The sequence below is a fragment of the Aplysia californica genome, unplaced genomic scaffold, assembly GCF_000002075.1.
Source record: "Aplysia californica isolate F4 #8 unplaced genomic scaffold, AplCal3.0 scaffold00082, whole genome shotgun sequence".
Lineage (NCBI taxonomy): Eukaryota > Metazoa > Mollusca > Gastropoda > Aplysiida > Aplysiidae > Aplysia > Aplysia californica.
In genome coordinates this window covers 1,545,359-1,557,845 of record NW_004797352.1, presented here as the reverse complement: position 1 = coordinate 1,557,845, position 12,487 = coordinate 1,545,359, and the positions used below count along the sequence as shown (strand labels likewise).

At 38.0% G+C, this 12,487-nt stretch overlaps 1 protein-coding gene across 1 annotated transcript; it reads right to left on the bottom strand.

The window, feature by feature from the left end:
- Positions 1-1,138: 1,138 nt before the first annotated feature.
- On the bottom strand, positions 1,139-11,475 carry LOC101852611. Its single transcript, XM_005094473.3, has 5 exons — positions 11,355-11,475; positions 8,617-8,921; positions 6,782-6,941; positions 3,297-3,416; positions 1,139-1,575 (listed from the first exon to the last, which is right to left on the bottom strand). The coding sequence occupies exons 1-5, from the start codon at positions 11,459-11,461 to the stop codon at positions 1,428-1,430; spliced, it is 840 nt and encodes a 279-aa protein (XP_005094530.2). The 5' UTR covers positions 11,462-11,475; the 3' UTR covers positions 1,139-1,427.
- Positions 11,476-12,487: the final 1,012 nt, after the last annotated feature.

Genomic DNA, 12,487 nt, shown 5'->3' with positions numbered 1-12,487 from the left:
AGAGAGAGAGAGAGAGAGATGGAGCGAGGTGGGAGTCAGTGAACCAGAACAAACTGATCAAAGGGCAGCCTGGGTCAGCGTGACGGTTCCTTTTCCACACACAGACAGGGCAAAGAAAGTCGCGACCCTAGAATTACAAAGTTCTATCGGACATTTCAGGACGTTTTGAATTTCTTCGTTACAGGCAAAATCAAAGTCAAAGGAGGGAGGGTAGGCCCAGAGCAACCTACTTAGGGAAACTAAACAAATAGGCAACGGGGAAAGATCAGAGAAACGTATCTTTTTTAAGAGCATACGGGCAAAGGAATGAATGGAGAACCATGATCGCCGATGTCTGTTGCAGATCTGGCACTGGATGATGATGATGAGTTTCTGAGACCGTGAGGCCAGAAACTAAATGTCCTACCTGCTCTATCAAAATTATAAGATTATTCAGAGTCATTATCAAAAAATTAATTTCCGATAATATTTTAATTCTCCAAATTTTTAACTTCAAATTCGCAAAACCAGATACTGAATAGATACGGCTTTGTAATTCTAGGGTAGCGAGTGACAGGTCATAGGACACCCGGGGATGGAAGGGTTAAATAAATCAGAGAAAAGGAAGCTGGAGGCAAACATGATAATATGTGTATTAGCCTGCAGTCTATGGGCAAACAAGCAGACAGGCTGAGAGACAAACGCCATGAGCTGAAAAAAGAAACGGTTTGAGTACAATACAACTTGCACCTATAGGTGTTTATTTATGTACATGTATCTGTATATCGAGGCTCCCATTCTTCTTGAAACGTTTTCTTGTACAAGCACCGAATTTAACTAGCTTTCTTTCAGAATCTCAAATAAAATCAGTTATATGTGTGTGTATGTGTGTGTGTGTGTGTGTGTGTGTGTGTGTGTGTGTGTGTGTGTGTGTGTGTGTGTGTGCGTGCAGTACAGTTACAAAAAACTCCATTCAATGGTCTTGTCCTTCTCTGCATTGTTTTCTATGCGTTTATGTAAACTAGCTCTATTTCAATATTTTCCTGTTCGCACTTTTTTCTCCCATCTCTGGCTAGAGATTCTGGGTCGTTATGAAGTGTACATCGTGATGGATTTTCAAATTAGAAAAAGATTTAAATTAAAGGTTGTTGTCCGGTTCTGTTGTTGTTGTTGTTGTTGTTGTTGTTGTTGTTGTTGTTGTTGTTGTTGTTGTTGTTGTTGTTTTGTTTTGTTTTTTAACCGACATTCTAAAACTTTAGAAGATGTTAATAAGTTGACTGCGACCCAACCTGGGCGACTTTCTGTAGTAACGGATCTGACAAAGATTGGACTTATTGGCGACTGCTCATGATGAAGGGCGGGCCAAGATGTAGAGATGGGATTTTTCAACAGTCTGCGCATACCATACTACGAGGCAATAGTCTCTCCAGGCAATCAACTATGGGAGACTAATACTGAACACAGTTACAAAATGAAGGAATCTGGAACAGGTCAAACGTGATGGGAGGACTGAAGCTGACGTCATAAACCAGCAACGACATGGTCACCTTGCCCTGCATGCAGTGGCCGTTGGAGGAGTACGTCTTGGTGTCCTCTCTGAAACAAACAAAGGGAAAAGTAAGAGGCAATGTTACATTCTATTATTTTCTATTGTATTGTATTGTATTGTATTGTATTGTATTGTATTGTATTGTATTGTATTGTATTGTATTGTATTATATTATATTGTATTATATTATATTATATTATATTATATTATATTATATTATATTATATTATATTATATTGTATTGTATTGTATTGTATTGTATTATATTATATTATATTATATTATATTATATTATATTATATTATATTGTATTATATTATATTATATTATATTATATTGTATTGTATTGTATTATATTATATTATATTATATTTTATTATATTATATTATATTATATTATATTATATTATATTATATTATATTATATTATATCGTATCGTATCGTATTATATTATATTATATTATATTATATTATATATTTTTATATTATATTATATTATATTATATTATATTATATTGTATTGTATTATATTATATTATATTATATTACATTATACTAGCTGGGTGCCCCGTTCGATGAACGGACTTAATCGTCAAGTCATTGTGGATTCAGTGTGCACCGTATGTGAACGGTAGTCTCACTTGTTTACAATGGCGTCTCAGAAGACTTTCCCAAGATTAGATCTGAACGAAACTAGTGAAAATCTGAAGATTGAACACTACACTGGCTTCAGACTCCTTAGTACAACTGTGCACCCTTTTAGTGATTCTGAACCCCCGTTAATTTTTTCAAATTCAGAAGTTAAGTGGTTCGGACGTTTTATGGGATCAAAGTGACGAACTTTCACAAATATAATCTCCAGACGCCCAAAGAAGATTTGTTTATTTCCGGCGGAAGAGCAATTTTTATATCATGGCAAATGAAATATGTCTGCATTGAGATAACGAACGGGAAAATCATAAACGGTTATATAGTGTTTTCTATTTTTAAATTTTTTAGGCGAATGCAAGCACTTACTGAATTGATAGAAACTTAGCTTGGTCTTTGAATTAATGTAACTTCAGTAATTTTTTCATGGTTCTATGTTCCGTAGGTTTTTTTTAGAGCTATAGAAAATAACCATCCACACGTACCCAATTACAGTTGTATGTAATAATATATAGATTAGATTAGATTAGATTAGATTCTATTCTATTCTATTCTATTCTATTCTATTCTATTCTATTCTATTCTATTCTATTCTATTCTATTCTATATTTTTATAAATAATATTATACTATATTATATTATAGTATATTATATTACATTAAAAATGTCTTAAGAATACGTATCATCGAGCTTCTGGGAAAGCAAAGTACTCAGTGTGAATACATGTACACATGGTATGTGTAGCCTAGGCGCACTATTATTCTCAGGCATGCTGTCAACGTCGGTCGTTGGGAGGAGTTATGAAAGGCTCGACACTTACTTGGCTTGATCCTATCACAGATGTCTTAAACAACCTTCCCGATTTTAAAATGTTGTTGATATGAATGTCATTCATAAGTTATGCCTTTTTCCTCAGAGTTTTTTCTTTGATATATGTTTGTGTTATGTGTTGTGGGCCAATAACCTAAAACACTGAATAAACACCTACCTTCCTAACTAACTAAGCAACTTTAGCGTCCGGAAAAGACCGCTTGACCCTTACAATAGCCAACCAATTACATGTTCTCATTATCAAGTCAAGCTGTTTATTACAGTGTGTGTGCTTTCTGAGAATCTTACTTGCACAGTCCATGGGGAATGAACTGGTATCGCGGTGGATCAGAGTCGGAGAAATGCACGATCCTCTTCTCTTGGCCGTTGATGTTTTCCAGCGTGATGTTTGAGGCGTGAAACCTCAGACTGAAAAAAAAATCAATATCAGAACAAACTAAATAATTGATAAGCAATAAAAATTTCGAAGCAGCAAGGTAGTAGTAGTAGTAGTAGTAGTAGTAGTAGTAGTAGTAGTAGTAGTAGTAGTAGTAGTAGTAGTAGTAGTAGTGGTAGTAGTAGTAGTAGTAGTAGTAGTAGTAGTAGTAGTAGTAGTAGTAGTAGTAGTAGTAGTAGTAGTAGTAGTAGTAGTAGTAGTAGATTCTATTCCTCCGGTCGGTAGTATTGTTGTTTTCACCATTGGAGAACGCACTGTTTAAATGAAAGTTTTAAAACGCAACTGTTTGACACTATATGACGGTGACCGGGGGGGGGGGGGATTTTTGTGACTCGAGGGGAGAGACAAAGCAGTTTCAGATACAACAATAACCCAAAGACGACTAAAAGCAGCAGATCTGATAATTGACTCTTGGGAGGCTGGAAAGTGAGGACTGCAACGCAGGCCGGTCGGAAAGTACAACAAGTGATAAGAAAATTAAAATGCTCTAACATTGAATTTCTGATTCAATATATAAACACATAAGCGTTGACTGGCCTGGATATAGCGGAATGTGCAACTGCAGCTCGCGATGTTGAAGGATTATGACACGTCAATCTCTGAGTCAGAGATGACACCCCCAGGTATCCAGGTAAACATAATCATAATAATCTAAGAAACAGAATGGCAAATTAGTTAATGTGTCCAAGCTCTGAGTGTACTAGGCTTATGTTTGCTTCGTGCAGAGTGATGCAAAACAACAACAACAACAACAACAACAACAACAACAACTATACGACTCGTTTCTTAAATAGCTTCCTTCATATTGAAGTTTTGCGTTTCAGATTTGAACATAGCATTTGAAAACCAAAATGAATTTGTCTGGTATTAATTTCACATAAGTGCATTGAATGGTTTCGCTCTATATGCCGCATTAAAAAAACCCAACCCATTTTCAACCTTGTCCCCATTTTTGGAGCATGACGCACCAGTTCGCATTAGGCCTACCACTAAAGGTTGTATCAATTGCGCCATATTGCAAGCTACAGCAGTCTAACGAGTCAACAGAAGTCTGCAGATATTATTTTCCCGAATTTCGTTTGCCTGCTGAGACAAATGTTAAGTTTAGTAAAGAGCAGAGAGCTTTTTGTACTGAACATTACCTCTCCACAAACTCACCATCCCCGACATTTCGTAAGTTCTGCGCACGGCATGGACAGAATGCTTAGGAGCCCTCAAGTTCTTTGGTGTAATGAGTAGAGAAAGGTTAGGTCAGTTTGGATCTGCTGCCAATCAGAACTTAAAATTTCCTGAAGAAATGACCACTTCTGGTCAAACACACACCACGTGCTCCCTTTACACGTCATTGTGGTGCAGATTCCAATAGTCGAGTCCCAGGAGACGTCTGTCCGTAAACGATCAATCTGCAGTTAGGACTTTCTTATTCCTCAACAGTCTGCATTCTCAGGACAGATACGACTGTACCGTTTTCATATTCGCCTGTATCAGAGCATGGCAATGTGTTCAATACTCCTCGATTGTTTTGAAAAGCGCTGTCATTTCCTTGATGACATTTGGTTTAGTGCAATACCTATTTTCACCTTGAGGAAGATGTTAACTCCCAAAATGATGTCTATTGGGCATCCCACTCCCTATTGTCTCTAGAAGCCACTTCATACTGAATATGTACTGTGTATGTGGCTTTAAACATGGTTTAGCGGGTCCTTGTGTTTGGACGCCATTGGACATTTCGAACGACGCGTTAAAAATGTGTGAAGTCCAAAGGCGGGCATCTAGAACACTACTTCTATGAATTTCAAAAGGAAATCGTTAGTAAAACACTGTAAAAGAATTAAAGATATTGCTTAAATGTTACTGGGATGGAAAATTAAATGTCAACAAGAAAATAAAGAAAACTGTCAAGCAATCTTTCCACGACTTTCTTAACAAGATTTTTTTTTAAATGGTGAACTTACCATTTTGGGGTGTTGTTTTCTTTAAGACATTTCCGTTTTCAAAATTAGTTTCTTCTTCGTGGATTTTATCTCAAACAAATTCCTTTACAGTGAATTATATTAGTTCCAAATTACAGCGTTCTAGAACAATATATGTGCGAGATATTTAGAAAAAAGTAGAATGTATGATTGGCAATGATTCTTGGTAGCTGATTACTGGTCTTCGGCTTATCGTCAATACAAGCTTTGAATATGCGTTTGACTTCCAGCCGTCTTTTTTATGTATTGGCCAGATCAAAAACGACAAAGGACCAAAGTCACGGGCGAATAAATTATGCCAAAGGAAGACAAGGCATCTAAAATATTGTTGTTTTATTATTTTTTTTACCGAGATAGCAGCTTCCCAAACCGAAAAGAGTTACAAGTTTTATATTTGCTGCGCCCTGATAGCGGGTCTTTTTAACTTGTATTGAGAGAGAGAGGGGGGGGGGAGGAGAGAGAGAAAGAGATAGACAGACAGACAGACAGACAGACAGACAGACAGACAGACAGACAAACAGACATACAGACATACAGACATACAGACAGACAGACAGACAGACAGACAGACAGACAGACAGACAGCTTGCATTTCTACAAAAAAAACAGTTTTCTAAAACGGAAAGAATTACCTTATCTTGCACTTGCAGTGATTAATCGCCTCTAGTAATCATTTGCACTTTTGTTATGAGGCCAATGAAGTGTGTGTTCTGAATAATTTCATCTAAGCGCCTGTGTATGGACTACATTTCATTTAACCTGTGAAAGTGAGGTTTAGAAGAGCAAAGACTGTGACATATTTTATATTCCAGTCACGACTATCTTAAAAAAAATTAATCCGTTTTGTCCACAGTGACACTAATTTATTTTATTTACGCAACACTGACAGGTTTGCTTACCAGGGGGATGTCTAAAATACCCCTTTAATCCTTCTTTAAACCTTTTCTGTTTGAGAGGCATAACGCTGTGAGTTGTCAGTTCACACGGGGCAGGAAGGTGTCTGTGATGTAGTAGTTAGGCGCTCTCTGTCGCACGCAAAAGACGGGAGTTCGATTCCCTTTAGGGAAGAATCTTATCGAGTAAATTCGTCTATCTACTGGGAACGTGAATTCGTCTCAGCCTGAGTTGGAGAGAGAGAGAGAGAGAGGGGGAAGAGAGAGAGAGGGAGAGAGAGAGGGGGGATGGGAGTTTCTTGAATGAATCTAAATTGTGTTCAAGGAGATGTCCAAAATTTGCAGTCAATCAGTCGATAGTTTGAATATGATACCACCCGCAAAACGACGTCGGTTCAAAGTAGTCCGCCTACTATATGATCTAATATTGGAGTCGATTGGGCCGTAAAACATCTACATTGACAATATTACACAGGGCAGCATCCATGGAGCAATGTCATGGTCCTCCAACCACCGGGTAAAAGTGAGGTCTCCACACGCACCACCTGGTTAGAGAGGTCAGGGGTCAGGAGCTGATGGGTTGTGTGATTGTAGACGTATTCCGATGTCGGATCTTTTTTCATTTGAATTTCTGTGGATAGAGGACATGTATGTGACATGGAGAAGGTTGCCACCAATTGGTGGACAGACAGACAGACAGACAGACAGACAGACAGACAGACAGACAGACAGACAGACAGAGAAAGAGATACTCACAGGGCAAAGAAAGTTTCCCACGAAAAATATGTAGATGATTAGTAGGGGAATAAATGCTCGTTAAACAAATTCTCTGTACACAGGAAACTTTAGATGACAGCCATTCTCAAGACCACATCTCAGTTCAGATTTGTGTAATGTACAAACCGTGCAAGCTGACTGACTGAAGACAGATTTCGTTATCTGAGAAATATGTGTGTCCTTGCCCTGCAAAAGCGGAATAATATGATAGACAGAAGACACGTTATCTGAGAAATAGTGGTGTCCTTGCTAAATACACGAAGTCGTCAGACTGATCCAGGACGCCACTTCTTTTGGAAAGTCCACTTTACATAATTGTGTGACGATACGGTGGAATAAGGCACTCGTCAATGTAAAAAAACCCAGCTTTATTTATTTATTTATTTATTTATTTATTTATTTATTTATTTATTTTTATTTTTATTATAATTTTTTTTTTTTTTTTGGGGGGGTGCATTATTGATATAATCTTTAAAGCTTCGCGGTTTGTTTGGGGTTTTTTTAAAGTGTTATTTTTGTTTGTTTTTTGTCTTGATTTTGATGAAAAATACCCATCTGTCTTGAATAAAAGTCGAGATATTTGCGATTGAAGGAGGTTGGGGTCGCCTGGTGTCTGAGTTTAAATTAGCCAGAAAATGATTTCCAAAGTTTGAACACTTCCAAAGTTTGAGTGGCTTTGAAAAATGCTTATTTACTTTTTTGTGCTTTTGATTTACATTTTGAAGCCAAATCCACACAAACGTGTTTTTAACTTGACAGAAAAGATGTCAAGTCAAAATACAAATCATTAAAAATTGCCTAAGAGATTTCTCCATTTTCATTATTCTGACGAGCGTCTGGTTTCACCGCTTTGCCACTCATTGTATGAAGAGCTCAGAGGAAAAATGCATTAGTCACAGAAAAATATAATTGAGGATTTCTGCCTTTCTTTCAAGTGTTCATTTAGACTACTGCTTTTCTTTCCGTGTACGAATGTTTTAATATGTGATTAATAGGTGGATATAGCAATTTCTAATTTTTTTTAAATATTATACTTATGAACGAAATGAAACAACAAGACAGCGGATCAAAACAAACAAAAGCAAAGATTGAAAATTGTGATTAAATCATTTTACCCCTCTGCTTTTTATATTTTTCACAGTCGACCCGGCTGTAGCTAAATAGATCTGTGTACTTGGAATCTATGAAAAGTGACGTTGATCGACTAAGGGCGACAGAAATTGTAGAAAGGTATCAAACGACCTGTCAACGATCTAAGAACTGCAGTGTACTTTGATTTAGTGGCTAACAAAAGAATAGGAGAAGGGGGAGGGAAGGAAAAGCAGGAGGGATTAACGTAGATACTAATTTGGTAACAACAGAAACAACAACAACAACAAGAACAACAACATGTTAATGAAGCTTGGTAGAAGTCCAACAGCCTCCTGGCTAAGGCGGAAATAGGTTACCCACCCCCCAAAGAAAACCCCCTCATCACCAGACTGATACTCTAGGACGTACCACAGAAATAAATATTTGTGACCACCAACCTGAAGTGTTTAGCAGCTCTTCCTGTGTCAGAAATGCGTTCTTCACTGCTTCCGGCACGTCTTCGATCGAAAGATCTCGAATTGATGACGGCTGGTCTGGGAAAGATGCGGAAATGCTTTTATCTTCCATACTCAACTCGAACGAGCCGATCTTCGCCGACTGTACATCGGCCGGAGAGCGTCCGCGGAGGTAGCTGCTGTGTTCACGGGAAGGCGGTGGTGCGCACAGATTGGAGTTGGCACATGGGCTGAGCCAGTACCTCGGCGCTTGCTTTTCGGCCCCAGGGAGTTGGGGGCCAGGGCCTCTGTGTCAATGAAATTATGAATATTTGAGGCTATTACCATTCTCAGGGAGTCAGGCAGCTGCATAACAAAGAAAGTGTTGGATTGGAATCCACTGGGTAAAAGATCAAGGGGAAGACCGCGTGGAACCTGGAGAAGAATCACAGAAATTTATGTACAGAGAAGTGGAAAGACATGGAATAACACAGAGAGGCTAGCCCAAGACAGAGAAAGGTGGAATGTGTTTTGTCGTGGCCTATACCCTGGTGCAAGGTAAGAAAGGTAGATGATGCTGATGGCCATCATTCCGTAACAAACTTGGTATTGACTGACTTAAACCCCGTTGAGTCTCTTAACACTATGTCACCGCATTAAATGTGGTGAGAGGTTTCATGGAGGGCATAGATGTGCAGTTACTTTTCATAAACAATTCAACTATACGCGTGAAACAGAGGACATTAAATATTTATTACAATGATAATATGTCTCAGAAAGACCACTAGTAATCAAAACAGTGAAGAACGTTGAGAACACTGAAGGCAAAGACGTAATGCCCTAATTACTTGAAAAAAAGTGTCATATTATTATTATGGAGCGTGCACGCAATTAATTAGACCTAAGTCCAAAATACACACTGCTTCGTCGGTATTCCCTGGGTATCTTTTTCGGTTGGATTTCTTTGTCACACTCACAACCGAACCTTTCAGGCTCAATCAATGTAAATAAATGTAAATATTTAGCAGCTAACGTACCAAAGTGTGATCAGAGCAAAGTGTGATCATATGCGTTTTGCTTTATAAACTCATTCCTTTCAAACGTATTGAGTTGAAACTAGGGTCCCAGCCCCCTATTCCATGGCCCGTTGACAACTTGAACATGCTGTAGAGCAAGGAAATGCACTGTAATAATGCATTTATTATTATTGTTGTTGTTATCAGTGTATTATTATTATCATTATTATCATCATCATTATTAAAGTTCCCAGATTTACAGATTTTTTTCTAAAGGAAGAGTGCCTTTCAGTCTGCTGCCCTGTACAGGGCCCGAAGGGGAGGGGGTGGGGTAAGGGCAAGTGTTTTCCCTCCAAAATAAATATAATACTCAGGTGGAGAGTTAAAACCACACCAAACCCAGCTCCAGCTTCCTTGAGTCTAGGTGAGTAGTTCTGTTTAGTTTTTAGTTAGATTTTTATGGCTCTGTAAACACGGTTAATAGATTATGTAAGTGCCGAAGATTAGAGGTGCTACTAGAGAATAATATACAAAGAAAGGAAGGGTGCGAGATGAGAGGGCTGCAGATGTTTGATGGGAAAGACGGAGCAAACTGCATCAGGCCACCCACCAACCACACACACAGTCGTTCTGTGACAGAGGCAATAAAGAAGCCCACCGAGAACCCTAGTTCGTCCCATTTCAAAGCATGGCCTTTCCATGAAAACCCGAGTGGTTACAATACAAAGGCCATCTCACCCATGAATTAATGAAGGAAACAATTTCAAACTTCCATGAATGTTCGAATGCAACGAGTCATTATCATGTGGATATTTATTTATTAACGTCGTTCGGTTTTCATGCCCTTCGCTCCGAGTAGGGTGAAAGGAATAGGTCATCCATAACAGTAGAAGTTTGGAAGGTGGTCTGCTTCATAATTCATCATAAAACACTCCCATGTGCGCGTATTGTAAGTAAGACAAAAAGTCTCTGTGCGTCCTTGTATGTGAGCCTTTTAAACAGGCCATTTCTAGAATGAGCGTTATAATACAATGGCTGGAAAAGAGATTAAAATAATGAGGACAATACTTTCCACATGCATTACTGCACTGCGATCGATAGGTTCAAATGAAAACGGAGAGGAGCACTCTGAGATGTTGATGTTTAAATACTACACCCAGTCAGACTATCATTCTTGTAGAAGCATACTCCGTGCAAGTTTTGATCTTGATTAGACATTCTTCCACATTCACTTTTGAGACTAATAATTATCCTGTACATCTGCACCTTGAAAAATAAACGATGGCATAAAATTATTATGCTTAAATTTGTCGACGACTTTGTTTTCTGGTTAGCTGTTACTGTTAGTCAGCATCCATAACGCTGAACGGCTTTATACTTAGAAAAGGACTTTTGGTAATGAAATCTGCAATTCCAACTCCCCCCCCCCCCAAATCCCCCTCCAAAAAACATACAAAAACAAACATACAAAAACAAAAAACAAAAAACTACGTGTGGAAGCCAGTTATCTCAGTTATTTTACCACACAAAAATGAATTTATTTATTTATTTGTCAGTCTATTTATTTATCTATTTATTTATCGATTTTTATTGGGGTCGTTCTCTGCGTTAAAAATGCATAAAGTTGAAAAATCAATGTTTTGATCCAAATATCATGTTTTGAAGACTCGCATCCCCTTAAAAAACAAGAAGCCAAAGCATGCACAGTTTAAAGAAACAAGTTACCTGTTGAACTCTGTGACTCTTGTCATTGAAAAAGGTATATTGTGTGTGCGTTGCCTTTTATATTCATTCTTGGCAGATGCGCTGGTCGCTATAAGCAGCAATAGCATAGTCCAGACAAGACATGGCATCTGAGGGTACAATAAATATTGTCATTTTAGTAGATCATAAAACGAAAGCCAATTTTTTTTTAATATTTATTTAATAATTTATTATTTATTTATTTATTTATGGTAAATTTATAGAATCACTCCCGTCTCATAAAGGGTGTTATTTTGCAGCTTTTACTGTGTTTTTTAGGGCCCTGAACACGAGATTGGCATTTAAAAACTTCGCAAATGGTTATTTCAAGGGGGTAAGACCCCTCGCCCCCCCCCCTACACACACACACACTGAACCCCTCCCCTACCCCCTAATTACTATAAAAGCATGCAAAAACCCCAAAAAGCCAAACTGGCATGGATAGCAGCCCTGAGATGGGAGTGATTCTAAAAGAATACCTATTTTATTGGTTCATTTTATTTTATTTATTTTTTAATTGGGGGGGGGGGGGGAGGGTGTCTGTGAGATTTTCAATATGTGTCCTCAGCAATGTACGAGAAAAATATGATATGTTGCCAGTGGTGCTTATAAAAACGCTTGTTTCTTTTCTCGATTACAATGTATTTGAAGCTTGGGTGGTTGGTGGCTGCTCTGACGTGGTTTACTCCTTCTAACGTATCAAACATCTCTCGTCTTTATCTCCCCTCCTTCTTTTTTTTTCTTTTTTTTTTTGTTTGTTTGTTTGTTTGTTACTCTAGTAACACTTTTAATCTTCTGCAATTATATGACCATATTGTGTTGCAAGCGCCGTAAAACTTTTATCAAAAAGAAAAGATTATTTGAAGCTCTTTGAAAACAATAGTTATTGCTCTTACCCTAAAAGAAGAGTGGCCCTTCTTGTAGCATCACCCTTTTGAGACGATTCAGATATGTCAGAGTAATGAAAAGCAATGTAAAAACTCAAACTCTCTGCGATCATAAATACGTGCTGTGGTATGCATTTTCAGAGCCACAATGCTATACAACCGGCGTATACGTGTGCTATAGCGGTTAGGTGCTTTGCTGAAGCACGAAGAAGACTTGAGTTCGATTCT

Coding starts and splice junctions, on each gene's coding strand:
- LOC101852611 (XM_005094473.3), bottom strand. CDS start 11,461: ATGCTATTGCTGCTTATAGCGACCAGCGCATCTGCCAAGAATGAATAT. Junction 8,922..11,354: donor AGAGTCACAGAGTTCAACAG/GTAACTTGTTTC, acceptor TCATTGACACAG/AGGCCCTGGCCCCCAACTCC. Junction 1,576..3,296: donor ATTCCCCATGGACTGTGCAA/GTAAGATTCTCA, acceptor TGTTTGTTTCAG/AGAGGACACCAAGACGTACT.